The sequence below is a fragment of the Ochlerotatus camptorhynchus genome, unplaced genomic scaffold, assembly GCF_037179485.1.
Source record: "Ochlerotatus camptorhynchus isolate MF236.1 unplaced genomic scaffold, CSIRO-AGI_Acam_v1.1 ptg000197l, whole genome shotgun sequence".
In the NCBI taxonomy this organism is placed as follows: domain Eukaryota; kingdom Metazoa; phylum Arthropoda; class Insecta; order Diptera; family Culicidae; genus Ochlerotatus; species Ochlerotatus camptorhynchus.
The window spans coordinates 1,280,894-1,308,400 of NW_027040687.1; the positions used below are offsets into that span (position 1 = coordinate 1,280,894).

The following is a 27,507-nucleotide window of genomic DNA, read 5'->3' on the forward strand; positions in this document are numbered from 1 at the left end:
ATCCCGTTATTTTCATTACCTATGATTTCACATGATAATTTTTCTCTTCTAAGTTACCAAAACGATTGGACAAGTAATTCTCTTGGGCGGTGGTTACATTCCATTATTCCAAATGTGTCTTCGAGAGCGTAGTTCAAAGGTCCGGATGTAAGTCGGGATTTCATTCGCGAGATGTCAAGACTTACGTCCAACCACTACTCGCTAGACGCACATCTTTACAGAATAAATCTCGTTGACAGCAATATATGTAGGTGCATAACCGTTTATGACATCGATCACGCAGTTTGGCATTGTCTGGGTAATGACGCCTCCAGAGCACGACCATTGGATACCCTAGTGGCCCGAGGTAGACAACCCTTCCTTGAAGTAAGAGATGTATTGGGAACCCGTGATCTTCCCTTACATGCAGGCGATCTACGAATTCCTTTGTTTGTCTGATGTTAGAGTTTAATGTGACCATCCCCTCCTTTCCAAACAATTTCCAGCCATTGTGTCCCAGTCTTATTATCCTCCTGTTTCTATGCTACTTGCCCCTGCCCAGCCAGGATTTGGTCAACCGTCCGGGAGTAGTATCTGAAGGAGGCTTCAGAAACCAGTTTCTTACTTAGCTCCTTCCAATCGAAATTGTTACCCATTAACCTCGAGCCGGCCACGAGTAATTGGCACACAATACGAACCTAGAACTACTGTTGTTTAAAATGTTAATTCAAACATTACTGATTTTTGACTCCGCAAAGTGTCACGCACGACTTATTTTTTTAAGATACCAGGTTCATCAGTGAATATTTCAAAGAACTTCAGTAGGTTAAAGATCTCCATAAAGTTCTTTAAATATTTTTTCAAGACTTCTGGATGGACCAGTATTATTCTGAAGATCTTAAACTGTCCAACAATTCAAGTCACGTCTCTTAGATATTTGTTTAAAGATAGCAGATTGATCAGGAATTATTCCGAAGGTCTTCAGTTGATCAAAGATCTCCATAAAGTGCTTTGGAATTTGTTTCAAGTCTTCAGGTTGATCATGTTTTATGCGGAAGATCTCCAACATTCCGTCATTACAAATTCTCGTGCAACACGAGAAAAGGGCCTATCATTGTTGATCGATTCTCTTCATCGATTTTCTCTTTCGCGAATAACCCGACTGTAAATGAATTTCCCATTGAGTGTGTTGTTTCAGGCGCAAGCTAACATCATCTTCTGTCGAACTGTGCTGCGAGCTTAGCGATAAATTCGTTTATGTTGCCGTGGTAACCAAAGAGAAAGTCGATGAAGAGAATCGATCAACGAGGATAGGCCCTTTTTAAATGTTTAAATGTCGACAGGGAGCATGCATAAGGGCGTAAACGCGATGCTCAATTCTCTTCGTCGATTTTCTCTTTTGTGAATAACTTGCTTGGATTAACGTTTCTCAATGCGTTTGCTGTTGCATTTGATAGCCATACGACCTGTTACAGCACTACATAGAATACATGCCAGAAAATTGTTTCGCTTAGCTGTAGCAATGTAAAGAGAAAATCGATGAAGAGAATCGATTATCGTGTTAACGCCCTTATGCATGCTCACTGTCGATATGTACCGGATATTTTATAAAGATATCAGGCTCATAATAAATTACTCCAAAGAGCTTCAGTTGAACACAGATCTTCATAAAGTCCTTTGGATATTTTATGATTGCGGTTAACGACTTTTCAGGGTTGTGGGACAAATGGTTGAAAGACAAAAGGTCGAATGGTCAAAAGTTCGAATGTTGAGAAGGGGGACAAAAGGTCAAATGATTAGCATAGGGACAAAAGGTCAAAACCTCAGGCTGATCAGGTGTTGTTCTGAAGATCTCCAACAATTCAAATCAGAAAATATCAGGGTGATCAAGAATAATCCCAAAAGCTTTCACCTTTCTTTTTGGTATTTTTTTTAGGATTTCAGGTTTATCGGGTATTAAAGCTTGAGTAATTTCATATCTAGACGCACTGTTTATTTTACTGCAGTGCTCATAGCGGTCGGATCTGGTATGTTTGATTTGTTTTGAAATGTTTCCTCTTTCAGTGTTGAAAAGTTCGTCACGATTCATTTTGTTTAAAAGAAGCTATACTGAACCGAAAACTAATTTTGGACACCTGCTTGGAAAATCCGACGTGGTTCAAAAATCGCGAATTCGTTGAAATTGGTTAAATCGACCCTGTGCTGTTCTCTCAAACATTTCCGTGAGCGGCATACTATCGATCGGTAGAATCATAGCAAGTGTCGTAGTGGAACAAAGCATCGGAAGCTGAATTTGAAGGTGTTGAGAACGGTTAGGGCAAACCCAGGGCTGTCAGATTATGATATCGCCAAGAAAATCTATGCCGGCCAAAGCACCGTCAGAAGGATTCGTCAGCGAGAAGGATTCCTATCTTTTCGGACCAGTAAGCAACCAAACAGGACACTGAAGTAGAATGTAGTGTTCAAAAGACGTGCCCGGAAAGAGGTTCTAACAAAGTATGAAGGATGCACCCTCATGGACGACGAAACGTACGTGAAGATGGATTATGGGCCGCTTCCCGGACAAAAGCTCTATAATGCCAATAATTCATATCATGCCTTCCAAATATTCTCTAAAAATATCAGGGTGATCAGAAATTATTCCAAAGGCTTATCAGTTGATAAAAGATCTCCATAAAGTGGTTTGGATATTTTTACCAGACTTTAGATTGATTAGGTATTATTCTGAAGATCTCCACCTGTCCAGCAATTTAAATCATGTCTTCCGGATATTTTTTCAAGATATAAGCTTCATTAGATATTATTCTAAAGATCTTCAGTGAATCAAAAATCCTGGTTGATCTTGATCAGGTATTATTTTCTCCAACTGTCCAATAATTCGAGTCACGTCTTTAAGATATGCTAGCAAGATAGCAAGTTGATCAAGAATTATTACAGTTCACAGTAGTTAACAGAACTTCAGAGAAACTATAAGTAATGCTGTAAGAGAATCTAAAGATATTTCCAAAGGAATACCAAGGACAGTTTCAAGAGATTCTCTTAAAGGTAGTTTGAGAAGAATTCAGAGGTGAAATCCAAGAAAATGCTGAGAAAATACATTTCTTAATTTTAAATGCAGGGCTGTTACAGCAGGCGCGGATTTCGCGATTCTCGTGGATTTGAACTTTCAGTCGCGAAAATCGCGGAAACATTACATGTGATGTGCTGTCACAAAAATTGTGGAATTCATTGTAACCTTTCCGTCCCGGATTTTTTTGCTGTCATCAATTTTGTTGCTCATTTGGCTCACAATTTTTTACCGGTTCAAACCAAACACCCTGCAAATAATCGAGAAATGATCTCAATTCCATAAGTCACACCGGATTTACACGGAAATTCCCTGAGGTCTGTCCAATTTCCTTTTTTATCCAAAATGAACATAGCATTTTTCGTTGTCAAATCATAAACGAATCGTATATATGCGAGTAATTGCCATGTATACCGGATATTCTAGGTTCTCCAAATCGTCCTGGAGTTCAGTTGATTTGTTCAACTATATCAACCAAGACTCCAATAATGTCTGTAGTATCGAAATATGTCCAAACAGATTCAAAGTGTCTGTGTGGATTGTACCCGACTTGTTGCTACGTATACAAGATGTTATAGGTTCTGAAATCATTCTGGTGATCATATTATTTTTCTACTAGATCACCCAAGACTAATTCAATATCTGTAGTATCGAAATATGCTGTTTGGACAGTGTCTATGTGGATCATGCCAACCTATGTATTTCCGTGTATGCCAAATGTTATAGGATTTCCAAATCGATATTTCGATACTACCGATATTATCGTAGTCTTTGGTGATCTAGTAAAACAAATCATCTGAATTGCAGGACGATTTGGAGAACCTAGATCATCTGGTATACGTGGAAATAGTTAAACATTATCCATATAGACACTATGAATCTGTTGGGACTTATTTCGATACTACAGACGATATCCCAGTCATGGTTGATCTAGTAGAATAAATCATCTGAACTCCAGAACGATTTGGAGAACTTAAACATCTGGTATACTGACAATAGTTCATGCATGATCCACATAGACACTGTTCATCGGTCTGGAAATATTTCGATACTAAAGATATTGTCCCAATCTCGGTTGATCTAGTAGATCAAATTATCTGAACTCCAGGACGATTTGAAGAACCTCGAACATCTGGATTACTCGGAAATAGATCATGTATGATCCACATAGACACTTTGAATCTGATTGGACATTTTTCGATACTACAGACATTATTGCAGTCTTGGTTGATCTAGTAGAACAAATCCACTGATGTCCTGGACGATTTCGAATACCTATAATTTCCGGTACACATAGTAATAAGTCGTGCATGATCCACAAAGTCACATACAGTCAAGATTCCTATAGTACGGTTAATTGGGACCATACTATAAGAACCGGCATTAAAGGATACACGTTAGAGCTAATTGGGACCAAGAGATAACTTCCTGATGTCTTCTGAGGAGTTGTTAAGCAGAAAATTGGAATGATTCAGTTTCCGGTAGGACACAAGTCTGATCCTGTGGAAGATCCGGAATATCCGTAAAAGTGGCCAATTCATGAAACTGATCCTAGAGCTCCGCGGATTTTTCGAAACCACTCATAAACGTCTTATCAGAATTAATTCGAATATCTTTTCATAAGTTAATTTCTCGTAAAAACCTTGTTTGGTTACATTAAGAACTTATGATGACGCATACTTTTGCTGAAGCAACCAGGCTGCTATCTTTTTTTATTATTATTATTAGAAAATTAATGGAGATTTTCTTCGAAAAAAATGGTTCTATTAAAATGACAATTTTTAAATGGAGCAAACCGATTTTCAAACTTTTGATTTCATTTAAAAGATTGTGTTTCTTTCATTATTGGTGGAAAAAACTGCGAGAGCGGTTTTTGTTTAAAATGTTTAATTTAATTTAAAAAAAAACTTTTTTTTATCAAAAACTAGCCATAACTTTTAAATAAAAGAGACATAAAATTAGTGACTTCTGCAAAAATATGCTTCATAAAAAGTTTTAAAAGTTTTTAGAACAATGTTTTTACGAGAGGTTAGGGTGGTCCCTAGAAAATTGGTTTTCTTTAAATTTTGTTTATACGTTGATCACCAATAAAAATATTTAAGGAAAGATTTTCTACTCGTTTAAAATAACCATAAGTCATGAACCATAAGAGATGAAAATTTGATGCCATCAGCAAAGTTGGTTAAAATTGATTGTTCTACAACTTTTTAAAACACTTCATTAGTCTATCTCAAGTAATAAAAAAAAGGTTGAATTTTCAATTCACCATTTTAAGGACCACCCTAATTTCAAATCGGCTAAAAATACGAAGAAACTTACACTATATACCTAAAACTGACGGTTTGGGCGCAAACATTTTTGTCTTCCTAAATACGGCTTTAGAACCATTGTGCATTGGTCTCCAGAGTCAATTTTCTGGTCATAACTCCAAATTAATTCTGATAAGACGCCAATGAGTGGTTTCGAAAAAAAGCGGACCTCTAAGCTCAGTTTCAAGAACTGATTTTGTTTATGGATGTTCACGATCTTTCTGGTGAACCATCTCGTGGTCCCAAAGGTCCATTTTCCGTCTAAGCGTTCATATTCCGGTCACAACTCCAAATTCATCCTGATAAAACGTTTATGAGTGGCTTCGAAAAAAACATGGAGCTCTAGGATCAGTTTCATGAATTGACCTCTTTTACGGATGTTCCGGATCTTTCGGTGAACCATCCCGTGGTCCCCAGGGCCCATATTCCGGTCACAACTCCGAAGTCATTCTGATAAGACGTCTATGAGTAGTTTCAAAAAAACCGCGAAGCTCTAGGATCAGTTTCATGAATTGACCACTTTCACGGATATTCCGGATCTTCGAGTGAACCATCCCGTAGTCCCCAGGGTCAATTTTTCGGTCATAACTCCGAATTCATTCTGATAAGATGTTTATGAGTGGTTTCGAAAAATCCGCGGTGCTCTAAAATCAGTTTCATGAATTGACCACTTTTGCGGATGTTCCGGATCTTCCGATGAACAATCCCGTGGTCCCCAGGGCCCATATTCCAGTCACAACTCCGAGTTCATTCTGATAAGACGTCTATGAGTGGTTTCAAAAAAACCGCGGAGCTCTAGGATCAGTTTCATGAATTGACCACTTCTCAGGACGTTGCGGATCTTCCGGTGAACCATCTCGTGGTCCCAAGAGTCCATATTCCGAACACAACTCCGAATTTATTGTGATAAGACGTCTATGAGTGGTTTCAAAAAATCCGCGGAGCTCTAGGATCAGTTTCATGAATTGACCACTTTTACAAATGTTCCGGATCTTCTAGTGGACCATCCCGTAGTCCCCAGGGTCAATTTTTCGGTCACAACTCCGAATTCATTCTGATAAGATGTTTATGAGTGGTTTCGAAAAATCCGCGGTGCTCTAAAATCAGTTTCATGAACTGACCATTTTTACGGATGTTCCGGATCTTCCGGTGAACCATCCCGTGGTCCCCAGGGCCCCTATTCCGGTCACAACTTCGAATTCATTCTGATAAGACGTTTATGAGTGGTTTAAAAAAAAAAAAACCGTGGAGCTCTAGGACCAGTTTCATAAATTGGCCACTTATACGGTTATTCCGGATGTTCCACAGAATCAGACTTGTGTCCTTGTGTCCCAAAAGGTGTCAACTTTCTGATTAACAACTTCTCAAAAGACATCAGGAAGTTATTTCTTCAAATTGCCGTACAATCAGTGTTTGGTCCCAATTAGCTCTAATCCCATATGCTACGTGTATTCGTTAATGCCGGATCGACCGTACTATAGGAATCCGGCAAGAACGAATCCGTACTATAGGAATCTTGACTGTATATACGATTCGGTTATGATTTGACAACGAAAAGTGCTAGGTTCACATTAGAAATAAAAAAAAATTATGAAAACGTCTCACCATTGGACAAAAATCAAGGAATATCCGTGTAAATACACAACCGATTCAATAGAATCTCATAATTTCAGGGTGTTTTAGTATGTTCACTAATTACTAAGAATTTATACTATACATAAATAACTGAAGATAATACAACGTTATTTTAAAAAAATATCAAAGATTTCAAACGATACTCCTTTAGCTCAGTCGGTAAAGGCGCAGCTACAAAGCAAGTTTATGCTGGAGGTGACTGAGTTCGATTCCCGTCCGGTCTATTAATTTTTCGGGTTGGAAAATCTATTTACTTCCTTGGGCATAGGATGGTACAGGCATAGAAAGCTCTCAATTAAAATGTTAACGTACTTCAAAGGACACTAAGTTGAGAGCAGGCAAAATCTAATATGCTACTATATAAGCAATAGGCTGAAAATGCCATATAGTAATAGTAAACAAATGCTATTTTTAGGCAATGAAAACAGTTTTTTTTTGTCCCAGGTTAGTATTTGAAATCGCGGATTTCTTTTGAGAAATCGCGGATTTCGCGGATCAAATTTAGAAAATCTTGTAACAGTCCTATGGCATACCAAGAGATTTCCGCGGAATATTCCAAGCGAATTCTAAAAAAAATCTTTAGGGAACTGAACAAATTCTCGTGAGATAAATTATGAATACAGTAAATTCAAACATTGATTTTTTTTTTTCAATATTCCGTGCACAGAAATTCAAGATCCAGGATTGACAAAAACCTTAAGATTCTGAGACTTCGATTGACTCCAAATTTCAAGATCCAAAACTGTTTAAGATTAAGGGGTTAGAAATTTCAGGAAATTGCAACAGTAATGTACCTATGTGAGAAAAATCCGCTATGGACTTCATTCAATATCCCGGAAATGGTGACATTTTCCAAAATTTGTGTGTTCCAGACATTGCTAGCTTTTTTAAGATATTCTCAGGCTTAATTTTTGGTATCCCCTGTACATCTCAATAGTTCTCCAGTTGATTCACAATCATATAGTCATCACAGTGAATGATCAAACACGGTTAACGTCAGTTTCTTCCTCCTTGTTGGTGATCCAATCCCCCAATCCGCAAACACGTCACTGCTCAGTTTTTTACACAACTTCTTGGAACGCATCGCCAACGATCTACTCCGCCCAACCGAGCATATTGTATGAGGATGCCGCCGTTTGCCAATGTGTGAGTGTTCAAAAAATGACCGTTACTCACCACTCGATCCAAGCAACCCAAACGAGCCGTAACGCCTGTGCTGCCTCGATGAATGACCGCATACCAACCGTCTTCTCGGACTGACGATGAAAACGTAAACAGTCGCTCGGCCGCGTGTACATCTGTTGGTCGAAAAAACATTGAAGTTTCATCATCGATCGCCAACGGCCAATAAAACAATTATTCGCTGTGACGGCTGTTCGCGCAATTTTTTTCCGGACCATTTGAAGGTCTGCTCTGGTGTTTCTTCACTTGTAGCCTGTACGATTCCGGTCATGTGTAGTAAACAAATACCAATCCAAAGAGGAGATAAATATATAAAAAAAGGAGACAAATAAATAGCCCCCTGAATTTGGTGATCTCATAATTCCTTTTGGATATTTGGAGGTTAAAGGTGACGTTATGTTCTTTAAGTTATGATGACTGTGCTTTGAATGGAGATATCCGCTGAAAACGCTGCGTTGCAGCCATCATTCGCTCCATAAAACATTGCTTCAATATCTATGAAAGCCCTACAAAGTAGCTCCTTCAACGACAGCAAGAACCAGTTAACGAGATTTGCATAACAACAAGTTTGAGTGTGTTCGTGGTCGCTCTCGTTGGGCTTTCTTTCTCCATAAAAACGAATCTCGTCGTCGTCTTGGTTGTCGTCGAGTCAAGTTCATTGCTATAGATACTTAACCACTTCCAATTTCATCTCCGTTCGTTCGTTCGTTCGTTCGTCCGTCTTGGTCCACGCGATGCTAGCGCATATCATTCTATTTATCCAAACAATGCCAATTTATTTTTATACCCATCTGCTGCCGTGCCGTCCCGAACGCTACTAACTGATTCCGTTTTCTTTATTCTTCTATTTTCAGCGTGACGACTGTCGCCACCGTTGTTCCGCCGCCGAGGTGCGGTGTGTAGGGAAGGACTTCGACGGGATTTTTTTTTTCTGAAGAGGGAGTCAAGAGAGTAAACTAGTGCAACGAGTGATTGAGTGCTGCTGCTGGTGGTGATTCAAGTAGTGAAGACGTATATTTTAAGTCGGAAATCATGTGGACAATCAGTAGCCGGGACGGCGGGTTCGTCCTGCTACTGCTGGTGGCTGCCGTCAATGTGCTCACCGTGCAGAGCTTGAGTAAGTATAATATATTTGTGAGTCATGTGTGGGTGGTTAACATTAGGCTATCAACTTATTAGAGCTGAAAAGGACCAATTTGGAATTGCTTGAAATGATTGGATTAGCGATATTGAAAATTCTATAATTCAGAACAACTGTGACTCATCTTGCGATTTTTTTTTAGATAACAGGCGTTAAATAAGCCTTGATGATTGAACAAGTACATTGTATTGTAGGTCAAATAACGCTTAATAAAGGAAATGGATTTCAATTTTCTTCAAATTTTCAGAAAAACACAGTTTTTATAGTTCAAAAAGATTATCACCCACAATGATAGGTAAACTTCAGATTGGCAAACTCGCTATAGATTACTCTTGGATTAATAGAAGACGTGTGCATCCATTTAAGGTGTCCCAAAGTCCCAAAATCTGCTCTCCAATGACGGGGCTGGTAGCGAGTCACTTTGCAGTGACTTGGTCACTTTTTCAAGCCAGTCTCCTTTTTCAAGGCCAAGTCACTAAAGTCACTTTTTCGTGTAGTCATTCACTATTTTCAACTTGTTTAGCGTTTTTTTTGTGGCAAGATTGATCGTTCTTCTTGCAGTACGTAGGATCTGATGCTCCAATCGATGCCTGCATTTTGATCTAATTTTCGAACAATTGTAGTGGTAAGCGTGATTGCCTCTCACTCCAAAGGGCCGGGATGTTCTGAGGCATAAAATCTATGATCGCGGGAAGTAAAGCCGGTTCATGAGTTGATGGGTCGATAGGTAGGGTCCAGGTGTGGGAGCTGCCTCCCTGGCGTCGGTAGCATTGGTACTCAGTACGGAAAACAAGGTCAACGGAAAACAAATCAAGGGGGAAAAACAATTCGATGGTGTTGTGCTTCTATAGAGCTTTTCAACGTTTAATCATCTGTCTCTATCTACAGGGTGTCTACTCATTTGGTTGAAGAAAATTCCTAACAACTTTGATGTGGCGTGGAAAATGATTGAACAACGGTTCGAGAACAAAAAGATCATTGCTCGTACGTTGATGGACAGTTTTCTGGACGCTGAGACGATCAAGCGGGAATCTTACGTTGGTCTCATCGACTCGTATGAACGCAACCTACTGCCGCTGCGGAAAGTTGGACTGGAAACAGACAGATGATCTCATTTGCTGGCTGATACTCAAAGGCATTGGGAACGAGCTCACAACTCTCGTGAAGCTCCGAAGTACGGTGATATGTTGAAGTTTCTCCGTGATCACCTTGAAACCTTGCAACCTCTGATGTCCTCGATGCCTCGAGGATTGAAGTCTCCTCAAAATCACGGAAGAACGGCGATTAAGTCCGAATTCGGCTCTACACTCACAACAACCACGACGCAAAAGAAAGCTTGTCCACACTGTCAAAAATCTTTCCACTATCCTTTCAAATGTGATTCCTTTAATAACATGAATCTGTCCCAAAGGCTTGAATCAGTCAAGAAAGCTGGTCTATGTTTAAATTGCCGGGCTTGTCCTAGCTCAACTTGTCGTGTTTGTGGTCAAAAGCACCATACGATGCTGCATTTGCACCCAGCAGGCAACGGTTCCAGTCAAGTATAAGATAACTCGCAATCACAACCCACTAATCCACTATTCCTACACCGCATCCGTAGCTGGATCCTTCAATAGCGCGAATGCCGATTGTAGTGTTGTTCTCATTTCAACTGCTGTCGTCAAGATAGCTGACTACAATGGAAACGTCCAGCTCGCCAGAGCCCTCCTGGATTGCTGCTCCGAACGTAACCTGCTCAGTGAACGTTTGGCGCAGAGATTGGATCTACGTCGGCAGAATGACCCGCTCTCCCTCCAAGGTGTGGGACCTAGTGCTGGAAATTCGAAGCAATCGGCTATGGCACTCATCCATTCACGCTGTACGGATTACGTTGTCTATCTCAAGTTCCACATCCTCGCGGATACTGCCATCAAATCGGAAGACGGTAGCTAACTGGAACATTCCACCATTTGTTCAGCTCGTGCCGATCCTCGTTTCTTCGAGCACAATCGCATCATCGGGGCTGAAGTCTACTGCTGGAAGGTTTCGTCGATCTCGACCCGGAACTGCCCCCACTTGAAGGAACGGTTTTTGGGTGGATAGTTTCCGGAAACTGCAACACGGTGGATTCAAACAGACTACTCTTGTCTGCAGCAATGCTGATTTGGAAAACCAACTAGCTCGTTTATGGGCGATTGAGTCATGTCACTCCAACGAGGCACTTTCCGTGGAAGAACGGAAATGCGAAACGTACTTTGCGCTACCACGACCCGAGAGCCCACCGGACGATTTGTGGTTTCGTTGCCAAAGAAACCAGACGTTCTTGAACAGTTGGGAGAGTCCCGAAGCATCGCTATTCGTCGTTTTCTGTCGCTCGAACGGTGACTTCAGTTGAATCCTGCAATGATAGAAGCCTACGAAGCGCCGATCGACCCTAGCCCGGCGAAAAAACATACTACATGCCGCACCACTGCATCGTTCTTCCGGACAGCGTAACGACGAAACTACGCGTCGTGTTTGACGCTTCGTGCCCCTCAGACACTGGCGTCTCACTAAACGACGCTCTAATGGTGGGCCCAGTCATTCAAGACGAGCTGTATCACCTACGATTTCTAATACCTCGCTTTGTTATCTGGTATACCTCATCGATCGTCTTCTGCAGCGCATCGTGTTTCGTTCCTCGCGTCGACCCCGTACCTTGCGACGCGTTGTCTGCAGCAACTCGCCTCTGACGGCGAATCGACCCACCCCAAAGCAGCTAAGGTGCTATCGAAGAACTTTTTACATCGACGACCTGCTTTGTGGGGTGGCGTCCGAAAAAGAAGGGATCGAACTATGCCGGCAACTGATCGACCTCCTACAATCGACCGGATTCCGCTGCCATCCGACAGCCCGACAAATCTTCAAAATATTCCATCGAAACTTCGCGAAGACCGGAACTTATTGGAACTCGATTCCAGTTGACGATGTCGTCCGCTTCAAAATACCTGCCTGGTCCCACGACACTCCAATAACCAAACGATTAGTGCTTTCTGAAGCAGCACGCTTGTTCGACCCTCTTGGCCTAGTGGGGCCAATCGTGTTAAGATCCAAACTCTTCATGCAGGAGTTGTGAAGAGCGAAAGTTTCATGGGATAACCCACTGAATGACCGCCAACAACACTTCGGAGCGACCTCGAAGTACTCGACTCATTCACCGTCCCACGGTGGGCGACTCCCTGCCTAGATCTTGCCAACGTTGAGCTGCATGGGTTCAGCGACGCTTCCGAAAGCGCATACGGCGCTTGCATCTATGTTCGTACAATGTCGTCACTTGCTCACAGCGAAAGGAACTGATAAACTTGACCCTACTATTCGCTTACCTCGTCTCGAGCTCTGCGGAGCGCTTCTCCTGAGCCACTTGTTTGAAAAGGTGGAAAGCAGTCTGCAAATCAAAGCCCGTCCATTCTTCTGGACTGATTCAACGGTTGTCGTTTACTGATTGTCCGCTTCGCCGTCGCGCTGGAAGAAATTTGTGTGGCCGAAATCCAGCAAATCACTGCTTCCGGACACGTCCCAGACATCGAGAATCCAGCAGATGTCATATACCGTGGAATGCCAGCAATACGAAGAAGCATAACTAAGAAACCAAGAGTTCCGGCTACTCTATCTACGACTGAATTGGAAGATGCGCTGGTCAATTTGGTTAAACTCGCCCAGGAAGAATCGTTCGTGCAAGCTCTGCACTCCATCTGCACCACCGATCAAGTGAAGTCAAAACAGATTTATGACACTTAACTTTACAACACTATTTAAATGAAACAACTGGTCAATGCTATCGATACTTTATTCTAGGAGTTCAAGGAATATATTCTAGTAATGATTTTCACTCATCATTAATGTCACCCGTCTTACGGTACTTGATATGTTTCTTACATCAAACCAATCCTGAGATTGAACTGATTCTTGGCATCCCGATTCTAACTGCTGAACCATGCTCTAAGTTCTTACAATTTTGAAATTTTTGACGTAGGATTACGCCTTTCGGCAACATATTTGGGGTGCAATTTCAAAAAACCAAAATCGACCGCGTTACGAAAAGTGGCCAGGTTTTGACCACTTATAACTCTGTCAATAGTGGATGGCTATTAATTCTAAACAAGCTAATCGATCGGAATGTCATCTACGAATCTGCTAAAATGAACACTTTATCAATTTTAAAAAGGTCACTATTGAAAATTGTACGATTGACTGCGAAAAGCGCTTTCCCTAACACAGATTTAAACATCAAATTTACTCCGGTCTCACCGAACGGTGTTTATTCAATCACCGCGTGTGGTGAGTGGTGGTGTCCAGTGGTCATCATCAGTACCAGCAGCAGTGCTTTCGGCGCGTGACGTTGTAGATTGTTCTCCAGTACACGAAGAAACGCTGCCGGCAAGCGGGAGCTGAAGTCCACTGATCGGTCCATTCGCCGAAGAAGGAGGAAGAAGTTGCACCGCTACTGATCGATTTTAAATGGCTCGTCGTGAGCCGCTGTGGACCATCTATGCTAAGCGCGTCACCGTGATAAACAACATACAGCTCGCCAGCCTCATCTGAGTAAAACACCTTAATAGCACAGCATTACTCAACCATCACGACAAAACGGTTCTTCCAGGACCACCATAAATTTGTTAAAGATTACTTTCTAGACACTTCTCGCGTTACCTTTCAAATAGACCAATCTACATTGATCGATTCCCTTATTCGACTCTCTCTTTCGTTAATAACTTGGCTCCAAAAACATGTTCAGCTGTTATTATCGTCTAATACGCTTAATAATAGTTTCTGTTAATTGACTTTGTAGAAAACATATCCCGAAATAAGAATGCAGCCAAGTTATTAACGAAAGAGAGAGAGAGAGTCGATAAAGAGAATCGATCAATGTAGATTGGTCTATTTGAAACATAACATACTATGTATGCAACATTGGGGGTGCAATTTCAAAAACCAAAGTCGATCGCGGCATGAAAGTGGTCTGATTTTGATCCAGCGATGATGGATTTTAACTCTCAATACACCAATCGATAGGAAATTTTACTACAAATCTGTTAAAATTAAGATTATCAGTTTTCAAAAGGTCACTATTGAAAATTGCACGAATGTGCAACTGTTGGTATGATAATTAAAATTACAATCGATTGCCTTTTTGATGCAATAAAATTCTTCCCGAATATTCTTAAAACTTGTCAAATCAAAAAGCATAAACGTAGGTACCGTCCGGTATGCTCAGATTCTGTGATTGATGTGTTTTCCCTAACACAGATTTAATTTCCGAATGCCAAAATTAATGGGCAGTTCAATCTTTTCAAATTTGTACAATTGTAGTGTGAAGTAAGTGATATTTGAGATCACTGGCTGGGATGCTGGAGAAGGATCTTCAAGACAACGTAGATCATTTGACTATATCCCTTTGAAACAGAGATGTACATTGTTTGTAACGTATTAATTCGCCAAGAAAATCAATTGAGGACTACTATGCAATCGCCCTTCATTAAAATGTTCACCAATCGATCCAGGTGCAACGCATGAGCACCGCTATCATCTCCAAGAACATCTAGGAAACAATTCCACGGCATTGTTCTAAACTGGCTTCCAAGATTTCAATCCGTCGGTCCTTTTCAGGATCACAAATAAAAGAGCTAAGCAAAGAGTCCAAGTAAGAGCTTGTATCTAAGACATATCGTCCAGTATTGGCTACATGGACACCGACAGAGCACCTTAAAAACAGAACTCTCAAATTGCTTCCGAATTTCAACCCATCGAACGTTTAAAGTTATAGCGATTTAAGAAATCAATTTAATATTTATTATACTTCTGTGACATCAAAACTACCTTTCGTAATCCTGCGTCAAATCTACGGTCGAGTCTTGGATACAACCTCTTAATTTTTTTTCGGATGGGTAATTTTTTATAAGCCAATTCTTAATACATAAAATGTTTTTTTTAAATATTTTTTTAGTTCTAAAAAATCAAGTTTCACGGCTAAGAAAATTCAAAAGGGTATGTCAACAATTTAGCCTAGTTTTAAGATCTCGAAATGTAGACCTAAGATGCTTAGAAAACTGTCCAAGTATAGTAATTTGTTGAACGTTTTTAAGTACAACTAAAAGTATAAATCAAGGCGCACTAACACACTTCATCTATGAATCTACATTTACCAATTGACTGATATTGAATGATTAATGTCCAATGCAGAGTCCAAACGAAAGCAAAATTTACACAGAACCATCTGCACTGCTGCAATCATCCATCAAAGCACTTCATATTGACGCAAGCCCAGAATTCCAATGTTCCATGTTCAGTTCACACCAACAACCAACCAGCGCATCCACACTAATGCAATCTCCATTTTCTCTCCCGCAGTCCATTCGCCGCCCCGCATCATCAAGCAGCCGCCAACGGATGAGATGCTGTTCCAGGTGGCACAGACAGGTGAAAACGATAAGCCCTTCATCATCGAGTGCGAAGCGGAAGGCGAACCGTCACCGAAGTAAGTACCAATGCGGCTATCGGGATTCTTCTTGGAAAAAGGAATCGTCCGGCGTCGTTGTAGATAATTAAATCCAAAGCCAGCAGCGTGAGACCTCTGACTTCTTACTATGAAGTGCTGCCAAGTTGGTGTGAGGACAAATTCAATTTCACTCCCACAGATCCTGGTGGCTTTTGGTGGGTTTTCCGATTATGACACTCCTAGCTCCTCCTGGTGGTTGTGGGGAGCAGGAAGATGATCGAAATTTAATTTAATTAAAATGGGATTCCAACCCGCAACGACGACGACGATGGACGATGCAGCAATGACGTTGTTTACAATTTTACGCATCTTCAATCCGGAGGGACCAGGAGGGAGATTTGCTGCTGAATTAATTTCAGGGGAGGTTTTTATGAGGGATTATGAATTGTTCAAACTGTGGTTAGCAACATTGTATAATATGGGAGCTGTGGTCTCCTGGGAGGGATGATGGTTGGGGGAAAATTCCTGATTGCAGAAATCTAGGGGTAACATTCAAATTAACTCGTGATATCTTGGTGAACTAACTGAGGTGTTGAAATCGATTGTTCTGAATGATTGCCGCAACGTTCGCTTTGGCAGACTCATTTTAAAATAGTTCAAGCAATCACTCGAATTCCACTCAACTTTGAAATCCTTTCCATCGTCCTACTGACTGTGGTTGCGGGAAATCGATTCGCACTGTCTGTCGGCCTGTCTCCGTTGAACAAAAGTGCCGGTGTCGGCAGCATACAATCGAAATGAAAATGGGAAAACAGTATGGGAAAGAAATAAAAAATCAACGTAGACGAACTGTCTGCCTGCATATTTTCGGTGGTTTGGCATTTTGCATCGGTTCTGTTCGGTTGGCACGGAGGCAGATTTTCGCCAATGCCACGATCATCATCGTCATCATCACCAGCAGCAGGATGGAAAAACACTGGGAAAACTATTTTCCATTATTTCCGCTTCTGTTTTCGTTCAGCCAGACTAGACCAGACTAGACGGGGCTTGCTCGCCTTTGGCAGATTGGCTTCCGGGAAAAATGTTTGAACCGGGCTGGGCTTGGAGGTTGGGTGCTGGTGCCGTTTGGATGTGCAAAATGCAGATGACTAATGCTTCGGTGGAAAGAAGGATAAAGTTTTCAGATTGCTCGTTGCTGAATCACTATGAATTGCAATTACTCATGCTTTGCCTGCATTCTGGTCATGTGATGTAATATGCTATTCAATCAGTTACCGTTAATTTCTCAATCGTGACTACTGTGAAGGGCGGGAAATCAAACGTCCTAAAAATATAGCAATGAATGCGATCCAATACATCACAGTAAAGGATACAATTTTTACGGTCAACTTCGACAGAAGTTAATGCTTCGCTAATGCTCGTAGCATGACGAACGAACAAAGAAAACAAATAAAACTTGAACCACTAATACCTTCGGATTGGCATTGGCGTAGGTAGATTCTTATTCCATAGGGGTGACCCCGGATTGGTTTCCTACCTGGTGTTTCGAATGGTGCTATAGAGTAGGGTTGTCAATACCGGACCCTTTTTGTGAGTACCACCGGTATTTTGAGAAAATAACTGGAAAAATTAGAATAATAATTCATTTAGAGGAGTCCGCCTTGGTGTACTCGTACTCTCACGCTTAAGATCACTTCTTTGAATTTGTTTCCCATTAAAGTTACGAATAGCCTAAAAACGTTCAAGCAACTATAACAATGAAACCATTTCTAGATAGAGCTGGAATTATGGCGTAACAGCTTTTGTAAACAATGGCTACTCTTGATAATTTCTAGGAATTCAAGGCGCGCCCAAGCAAACCAATGTAACCATCAGGTAGGTGAAATCTTCCCATACCCTATGATGATGTTGATTTGTGTAGGCGGCCCGTGACTTTCTAGAAATCATCGAGATAAGTCATTGTTTACAAAAGTTGTTTCGCCCTAATTCCAGCTCTATTTAGAATAAATAACAATCTCCTGAATATATCATATTATCCTGATTATTTAATTTCAAAACATGCGAAGCAAATTCAACGTATCGTCTCTCATATGAGGGGGTTAGAAGGAAAGGGGTGTAAGTGACTTTGATCGATTCTCTTCATCGACTTTCTCTTTTGATAGCCACAGCTTTATAGACAGATTTGCGCTATTTCTGCCACATAGTTTGATAAAGGAGGTTCTCATCTAGCATCCAGAATGGCACACGAATCAAGGAATATGTTTGCAGCTGAATTATTAAGGAAAGAGAAAGTCGATGAAGAGAATCGATCATAGTCACTTACACCCCTTTCCTTCTAACCCCCTCATATGAGAATAAATACTAGTCAAAAAATTTCCAGACACAGAAAAGTAATTAAGGGAAGTACGCACAAACCTAGAATGTGGGTAAAATTTATCTGTAATCAGCGCAAACAGCAAAACTTAAACACTATTTCATTGGGTATTGGATTTTCAGTTTAACGTTGAATCAAAATGCTACGATGGTTTATGTCCGACGTTTCAGTCTTTGGACTTGACCTTCCTCATGGGATATACAGTTGTACAATCTACCGTTCAGTGTAAAAAGTGTTACGATCTACTAAAACTCCCTAAAAGATCGAAACCCAAACATAATTAATATGTTTTAAGATCTTTTAAAGTCTAGACCTTTCAGAAATTTTTGACCAACCAGCAATTAATTAAAGAAACCGCATTGAAGATCTCACCGATTCCAGCAACTAAGTAGACTGGGGCACCGGTACCCAGACTCGGCGTAGTTGTTCTTCCAGAGCACACGATGGATGTGACCGACGGGGTGAACTACAGTCGAGCAAAGCTTCTCCTTCAACACAGTTCTTAATTTTATATAAACTAGGTGACAACAAATACAAGTAGTTCCATTTTACCAAGCTAATATTCCATGGCATGGGGTTATGATGACTGCCGTCACAATTTTACATTTTTTTACAATTGAACTTGACTATTGAAAGCATTTGTGGCATTAATTCCAGTGCTGATTCTTTGATTCCACTTGTTTTTTTTTTCTTACCATCTCTATTTAAGGAATTCCTAAAGAAGTTCTTCTGATAAACGAGTAAATCTCTTAAACAACTTCTTATTTTGCTTATTCTTCTTCTCCGCATTGAAAGCTTTTGCGTGCTCTCAACTTAATGTTCTAGATGCACTTCCACAGTTAATAATTGGGAATTTCGATACCTGTACCATTTTTGCATTTTCAACCCAAAAAATTCCTAAATCGAACCGGGAATCGAACCTAGCCCAATCAAAAGCAAGCATGAGCACAGACGCGATGACACTGGTCTCATATAGTGGCGCTGCTGGTTGACTGCTGCAGACACGTGATTGGTTAATCACCTGATCCAGTCATCTTTAAGCACGTTGTGGTCAATTTTTCTCACGCGGGTTTGCTTTTGGTAAATTTTTATCAAAATTAACTCTTTAAGGGGAAATTAATGTCCACCTGTCCACATGTCGTGTGTTGGGCGATCGATTTGAACACGTCCGAAGTTCCAAAGGAAATGCGGCTTCAGCTTGTTAGGCTGCTGTGTTAGGAAAGACACCTTGTGGTCTAAGCATATGTATGGGAAATTTTGATGCTATCAATTTTAGTAAAATTTCTTAGCTGTTTAACTATTTTCATTATTTTTACTATATGCCACAAAATTGTTGAATGAAGCCTCCGTTGAATGGCATATTACATGACATATTTCACATTAATGCTTTGGAGAAAGATGCCTTCAAAACCTGACACTTTTCGTTACATGTTCATTTTTCGTACTCGCAATGTGTAGTGCTACGCCAAAATGTTAGTGTACAGTGTGTTTTATGATTTGGTGTGAATTGTTAAGTTCACACTTAGCTTCTTTACTGCTCCGGTCCAGATTTCATCGCTTCGTACCACTACACAATCATTACTTCAGATTCAATTATTTACACTTTTTGTTTTCTTCTCTATTTAATTAATTTTTCATCATCATATTATCTTCAATTTTCTTCCTCTCCGCATGCTGCTAATTCCCTTCGTCATCTCATATTTCCTGCTTCTTGTATTTCTAGTCGCTTCCATATCCTTTTCCTCTCGGACAGCTTCTGCTTCCCCTCCATCATCTTTTCCTGCTTCTTGGATTTCCATCCGCTACAATCTTCTTTTGAAGCGTTTTGCTTGGCGCTCTACTTCTTCCTTTGTATAACCATCTTATTCTGCTTTCTTCGCATCATCTTCTGTAATCTTCATCAGCTTGATTTTCCTTCGTTCTTCGCTTAATCTTCTGCCCCGCTATTTTGATCTTGTTCTCCATTAATGTCTTCTTGTGCTCCCACTTTGTATGTTTCTTCTCCATCATCCTCTGTTTTCTTCTGTTGTCCTTAACGTCCTCTGAATCTGCTTCTCTCTTTTTCTCGTTTTCACAATGTTTGACAGATATTAGCTTCATGCAGAAACTGCAATAACCGCTTTTCACTGTCATCATCGTTGCATAGTGCCGCGTGAGGACTAGTTGGATCGATCTCATGTTTCGTCCTGACTGCTTCAAATTTTCTGCAGTGTAGAATTACGTGCTGGACATCCATAACCGTTCCACAGCATTCGCATGTCGGTGGCCACGATATCTTCAATAGAAACTCGTGTGTCAGTCTGGTATGGTCGATGCGCAAACGAGTGAGTACTCGCTGGTCGGCAGAACTGTTCTGATCGATCCACTTTTTCGTGTCACGTTTTATCTCCTTAAGCCTGACTTCTGTAAGTTGCGCCCATCGTGCCTTCTACTGTTGACGGACGGCTTGGTTCATTGCCTTAATGCCATATTTTCCTGGAATATCGATATTGAGTGGCGGATTATTTCGTGCTTCTCCGGTGAGTCGGTCCGCTTCTTCGTTGCCACGGATGCTGGTGTGGCCGCGTTTTAGCCCGAAACAATGTGCCACTCGATAACATAGTTCTAGTTTAGTGCAAAGCCCGATGATTCTGATTGGAGGCGGATTGTGCAAGAGTTTCTTTGGAGATCCGATGGAATGGTTTGATGTGTTGAGCTAGAATTAGGAGATGCCACAGTCTTCCAAATTTTTGCTTAACGGATGAGTTCGTTCCTGTTTATATATACACCTGCTCCGGTTTCTAAAACTTTGTCTTAGACATCATTTCGAATAGCCGCTTTCGTGCTGTATTTTGATGAGATATCAAATCTCGAGCGCGCTATTGTCAAAGGTTTGGAACGAGTGGGTATGACCAAGTTTCAACATATATTTGCCAATTGATTCAATCGGCAAGAGAGTCGTCCTAGCCCTTTTTTTCTGGTTTTAGACGTTTGATATTTTGTACTTGAAAGTTCATGCGCTCATGATTTGCCTGAAGAATTTTAGAACTAGTTTGGAAATAACCCGGAAAAGTCTTGGAAGTGCCTTTGGTTCAACAGTAGTGCAGCAATTATGAAACTTACTGAGATCTTCACTTTATTTTCATTTATATGCTATTATATTTTTAAATATATTTTCATTCTATTACTCTCTACTGAAATCTAGCTCTCACCAAATTTTGCGAGGTTTTATGAAGCACTCAAAAAGAAATGTTCGCGAGCCCTTGTTACCGATGTCACTTCATCGTGAGTGACAACTGTCCACTTCACTTCGTTTTCACCGTGAAGTGACACGCGTAATAAGGGCCATTGTGAGTTTTAGCGAACTATTCCTGTAGATTGATTAGAGACCCACTTTTTCTCAAGGGAAGATAGAACTAGGGTTCCTTCCTCCATTTCCTTTCTCCTACGGCCTTTTATCCATTTTTACTCTTTTCAGTAACGGCGCTATAACCTTAAGCCATATGGGCTAGGACAAGAGTTAGTGCTCATGTCCCAACCACGCGAGGAAAATTGAGCATCACTTAACTGTTTTTAGATTAGATGCTAAGCGGAACGTACGGTAGGAGATGTCCACGTTTCATCCATTTATTGGATTCTGAAACATCGTGTTTTAATCTTTGATTTTAACAGGCCCGATGTTTCTGAATCATCTTGCCCCTTAAATGCTGCACAGTAGGCCTGGCCGTTTTGATTTATTTTGCGAATCTCTGATCTTCAAAATATACCAAAAAGACAAGAAAAAGGATTGAGGTATATCTATCATTTTCCAGGATGCTTTCATGAACTGGCTGTGTTGGTGTTAGATTAGATTAGATATTCAATTTCTTGGATCCAGGGATGCTTCGATTTACCACTCTCTATTGCTGAAAGACAGCTAACCGAATCGGACGGAATGATCAGGTCATTTATTATACTCGCCACGTTGACAGCCGATTTGATCGCATGGGCCTCCGCCGAAAAAATAACGCTACATTGTGACGGAGCGGAAGGCCTATTGCTCTCTGCACGCTGCCGCCGAATACTCCTGCTCCTACTCTGTCTTCACACCTAGAACCGTCGGTATAGATAAAGGGTGTCCCACATCAAATTGCATCACGGAAAACACATTCAGAGTGTATTGTTTACACTATATTTTTATCGCTGACAGTTTTTCGAAAGTTGGAAAAATTGATTTTGCGCAAGCGCCTGAAAAATCCTCAACTCTCTCATCGGGACATCAGAAAACAACTCGGAATCGTGCAGTCAACGGTGCGTTGTGTGATTAAACGTTACTACGAAACTCTGAGTATCGAACGGAAGGAGAAATGCGGTCAGAATGGATGTTCTATTAGTGATCAGGATCACAAGCGTGTCGTGAAAGCGTTCAAGCGGAATCCCAATGCTTCGGTCAGGGATGAGGCTAAAAAGTTGAATCTGTACAAGTCTTTCGTTCAGAGAGTCAACGACCGGGAGGGGGGAGGGACTGCATACGCACAAAGTGCAGAAGGCTCCAAAAACGGTGCTGAGTCAGCTGCCAAAAGTTCAGAGACGTATCTTTTTAACTTGTGCTTTTAGAGCCGTTTTTCTAAAATTTAAGTACTGCTGTACGATCAATTTTAGATAGGGGAAATGGTTGTAATATCGGCCTAAGTGCCCCTAATTTGGGCCCACACATAAATTCAGCAATCGACTAAATTTTCAATAGCGACCAAAAATATCCATTAGTATCGTTCTAATGACGCTTTCATCTAGATAACATTTATAAATAGCAGATTTTTAGCGATGGGCCCAATCTTAGATCCATAGGCCAACATTAGAGTCATTTCCCCTACAAATGCAAATTTTGAAATTTTCGCTCCACAGTGCTCAAACGGTTCCAAATCGGGTCCTGATTAGTTTCCCAAAATTTGAACTCATTCGATAAGAAACTGACTTGGCACAAGCCATTTCCAGAACAACATGTGAAAAGGGCATACAAGCTTTTTGTAAACAAACCTTCTTATGCCCTTTTCTCGCCACCCATATGACACCAACGCAAACCTTTAACATCACCGGGTAGGGGGCACTTTACCCTTTCCGATGATATTGCTGGTTTGCGTGGGCGACCCTCGGTTGGTGAGAAAAGGGCTTACAAAGGTTTGTTTGCAAAAAGCTTGTATGCCCTTTTCACATGTTGTTCTGGATTTGAAGTTTATATGGAAATTACTATAGGAAACCCAAATGTTTTGTTCATATCCGTCTAACAATTTACCATATCGCTCTGCTTTAAAAAATGATAACTGAGCTCGTAGAAATTTTTATCAGCTACAACTTTGTCCTTAACCACTTTTCAATAAACAGATAAAAATTCTGAATTTTATTTGTGATGTAAACATTCATTCACGTAGACTTGTATTTCATTTCACGCAACCGAGCAACTTGCAAACAATGTTGTTTGCAAAGATGGGCTTTTGTATACAATATTTGCTACATTGCATGAAATGTGGCAGAACTTTACATGATATATAATGTAAACGTATATGATATGTGACGCTCCATTTATGTGCATTATATTGAACAGAAATTTACACTACTTTTTCAAACTGTGTACTTTCACCATGCGCGGGATTTTTTATTTCTCAATATTTTGGGTTCAAATTTTCACCACACTTTGGAAAACTCTTCTACTAGATGTGTTTCCAAGGGCAAGTTATTTGTACAAATAGTTTTGTGAGATATTACCAGATGATGAGTGGTAGTTTTGAGTTTTTCTGGTGGAAAATCATCATTGTATCCAAAAAACAATAAGTTAATTACTCAAATTTAGGGATTCAAGTAGCATTTATCATCCACAATTGAAATTTTATATCAGTGCTAACATTTGAAAACGGCGCAAAAACCATTTGTAAACAAATGGTTTGTGGACCCTTTACTCGCTACCCGAAGAACGCCCACGCAAACCAACAGCATCGTCAGGAAGGGGAAAATTTCCCCTACCCGATGTTGCTGTTGTGTCGCGTGGGTGTACTTCAAGTAGTGAGTAAAGGGCCCACAAACCATTTGTTAACAAATGGCTTTTGTGCCGTTTTCAAATGTTAGCACTGATATATCTGCTAATCTACCTGATTTCATCGTACTTCTAAAGCACAACGTTTTGACTGTATCCCATAAGGAACGTATTTTTCACTTTTAGGACCCCAATTAAATTATGGACAGAAGTAAATAAATGAGCTAATTATGATTTCATATAATGAGAATCCTACCCAGAACATGTGAAAAATACCATAAAAATATTATTGTGCCAGGAATTTAATATAAAAATAAATAAATAGCACTGATTTTCCACCAGAAAAGCTCAAAACTACCACTCACTCATCTGGGCATACCTCAAAAACTATTTGTCCAAATCACTTGTCCTTGGAAACACATCTAGTAGAAGAGTTTTCCAAAGTGTGGTGAAAATTTGAGCCCAAAATATTGAGAAATAAAAAATCCACCGCCTGGTGAAATATGCCATTTTTCGACAATTTGGATACCTGCTGGTAATCAGTCTGCTTACTAACAAAAACAAAATGTGGGTACACCTATAAGAATCTACATTAAAAAACCTTCAAATTGACGTGCTAAGATCATGAATAGTTTATTTGGTTGTAGAGTAATCTCTTCTGAAAGATGAAATTTTTAATAATCTCGAAAATCCAGGGTTGTAGCCCAGAAGGATCTAGGCACTTTAGAGCAAAATCAAAAAAGGCGTTTGTTCAGAATGCCAAAATAGCTCAAATCGGTGACATCAACCACAACTTTTTTAAATTCTGTACCCACTTGAGCTGGAATAACTCATATGCATAATGCTTCACTTTATTTTCATTTAATCAAACTCCACAACATAAAGTCGGTCAAATTAGACACTTGTGACTCCCCTAGGTAACTATAATCATGTTTTTTTTTTTTTAATTTAATTTTTTGTATTGCTTATATGTAATTTAACTTCGACCAAAAACAACATATCAAGAAGACTGACAACTTTGCCTGAATTCAAGCGACAGACACAGAAGCGCTGCGCTCGAGCGAAGGTGGAAGCAACGCATAGAAAAATGAGCAAATACACAATCCTTCATTCTGAGGATGGAACCTTTGCTATCCAATTCGTTCGGAGCATTTACCTTTGAGCGCCAGATGACGCGATTGTTCCTGTCTCATACCGGTCGTATGAGAAAATGGAAGAGTTGCCAGTCTTCTTGATATGTTGTCTTCGCTTCGACATAACGTAACGGAATGAAAAATTAATTTACGTTATAACGAAGTGTATGACAGCAGGGTGGCAAGTGAACCAGGAAAACCGCGAAAAAGTCGGGAATTTATTTTCAGCAGGAAAAACCGGGAAAAAACCAGGAATTTCAGAAGTCCACCAGGAAAATAATCTTATTTGTATAATTTAAATAGGTTTTAAATGTTGTGTATGTCAAAGTTTCTTTTTATAATCAGGTCGAAACTAACCATTTTGTTCAAGCTAAATCTTTCACACTGAGAATTTAGTAAATATATTTTGTATTTATTTTTAATTTAATTTTTTTTCTCTATGCAATTGATGCATGTATGATTTACTACTTTGAAGTAGCTGTTCAACATGTTCAATAAAAAAAAGTTCTATTTCTAAAAACTTCAGATAAGGCCTTCGAACTTCATGCAAGTTCTACAAAATTCGGGAAAGTCTTACAAGTTTCAGGAAAATCCTGTGAACTACTGTGATGACCTACGACGGTCAGGAAATCTCTCCGAACCTTCAGAGAAGTTCTACAAATTTCAGAGAAGTCTTACAAACTTCAGGGAAGTCCTTTAATCTTTGGGGAGTAACTACGAATTTTACAGATTTTTCTTCAGATTTATTGTAACTTCTACGACATTTAAGCATTGCTTAAAACTTAAGGATAATCCTATGACACTTATGGATTTTTTCCGAGTTTCAGAGAAGTCTTCAATACTCTTGGGAAGTCCTCTGAACTTAACATAGTTCTCCAAGCTAAAAAAAAGTTCCTAGAACTTCCGAGAAGCCGATTGAACTATAGGTAGTCCTATGAAATTCATGCTCTCCAAACTTCAAGGAATTTCCAAGAAATTAAGGAAAGACCCACAAACTTTTGGAAAACCCATTGATATTTAAAGCCTTATGAGCTTCAGGGAAGCTCTTCTAAATTTAGGGTCCTCATATCAGCGTTGCCAGATATACCGATTTATCGGTATTTATACCGATTTCCGAACTAGATACCGATATATAGATAAGGTTCCTCGGAATACCGGTTTTTGAGGTGTTATACCGATTTATACCGATTTTTAAATATTCAAAATAATTATTGTCTGTCTGCACTCAGAATTTCGGAGAAAATTATTGTGTGAGACTTGTATCTATTTGAATATCTCAAATTTTTTGAGACTTTAAAATTCTAAAAAATCATCTTCAAAAATGTCTTATGGATACTCTTTCGATTTCCTCACCGTTTTTAGCTACCCATGAATCGATAAACAGTCGATGGCTCTTTCTGGTAATTCCGGGGGAATCAGGAAATAATTTTCAAACATTATTTAACTTCCTGGATTTGCTTCCAACTTTCCCCTGAAATTTTCTATTAACGATTCCTCTCAGAAACTTATTTCGACTTCCCTTGGGAGCTTCTTCAGCCTTCACTCGAATGGTTCTTCCCGGAAATTCAGGGATGCTTCTAGATTTTGATTGCGGATCCACACTAGCTGCAGGAACTTTTAAAAAGTTCTGAAACTTCAGAAAACACCGGAGCCGAACCAGCCTCAGGCTGAAAGCCTCCATAATAAAGAAAACTAACTAATTTCAGAAAAATCCAGACTTTTAAGTAAGTTTCGATAAAATAAAGAATGTTTCAATAGCTTCTGTTAAAATTCTAAAACTCGGTCCAGCGAACTCCAGTGAACTTAAGGAAACATCATAAATATTTTGGATACTTCACAACGGGACAGTTCCATTAGTTTCAGGAGAATTGAGAGAACTTTGGGAAGCTCCGAGAACATCAGGACAATCAGATCAGATCTATAAATTTCAAGGAAATCGCTGAAATTTTAAAGGAGTTCCGAGAAACTCAGGTAATTTCCGAAAACTTCAGCAATGTTCCGAGGGGCTCATGCAAATTTAAGAAACGTGAGGGAAGTTACACGAACATTAGCACATTGTGAGAACATTTTATGGGAAGTTCCGTGCTTATTAATGGCAGTGTCGATGACTTTTAAAAATTAGAAAAATCGGGAAGATCAAAGAACTTCAATGCTGATGTTACAATAAATTCAAGAAAATTGTGAGAGCGCTTAAGAAATTTCGTAATCTTCAAGAAAGTCTAGAGACCTTCAAAGTTGATTAGAGAT

The 27,507-nt window shown here is 40.0% G+C and overlaps 1 protein-coding gene across 7 annotated transcripts in view; it reads left to right on the plus strand.

Annotated features, from left to right (window-relative positions):
* The window catches only part of Nrg (Neuroglian), a 161,252-nt gene that overhangs the window by 44,481 nt on the left and 89,264 nt on the right, over positions 1-27,507 (plus strand). For all 7 annotated transcript variants that reach the window (XR_010517718.1, XR_010517719.1, XM_065223817.1 and 4 more), the window contains exons 3-4: positions 9,027-9,289; positions 15,680-15,806. Coding sequence is in view for 5 of the 7 variants with exons in the window: in XM_065223817.1 (XP_065079889.1) it covers positions 9,205-9,289; positions 15,680-15,806 (212 nt within the window). In the remaining 2 variants the exon portion in view is untranslated. The remainder of the gene's footprint in view (positions 1-9,026; positions 9,290-15,679; positions 15,807-27,507) is intronic.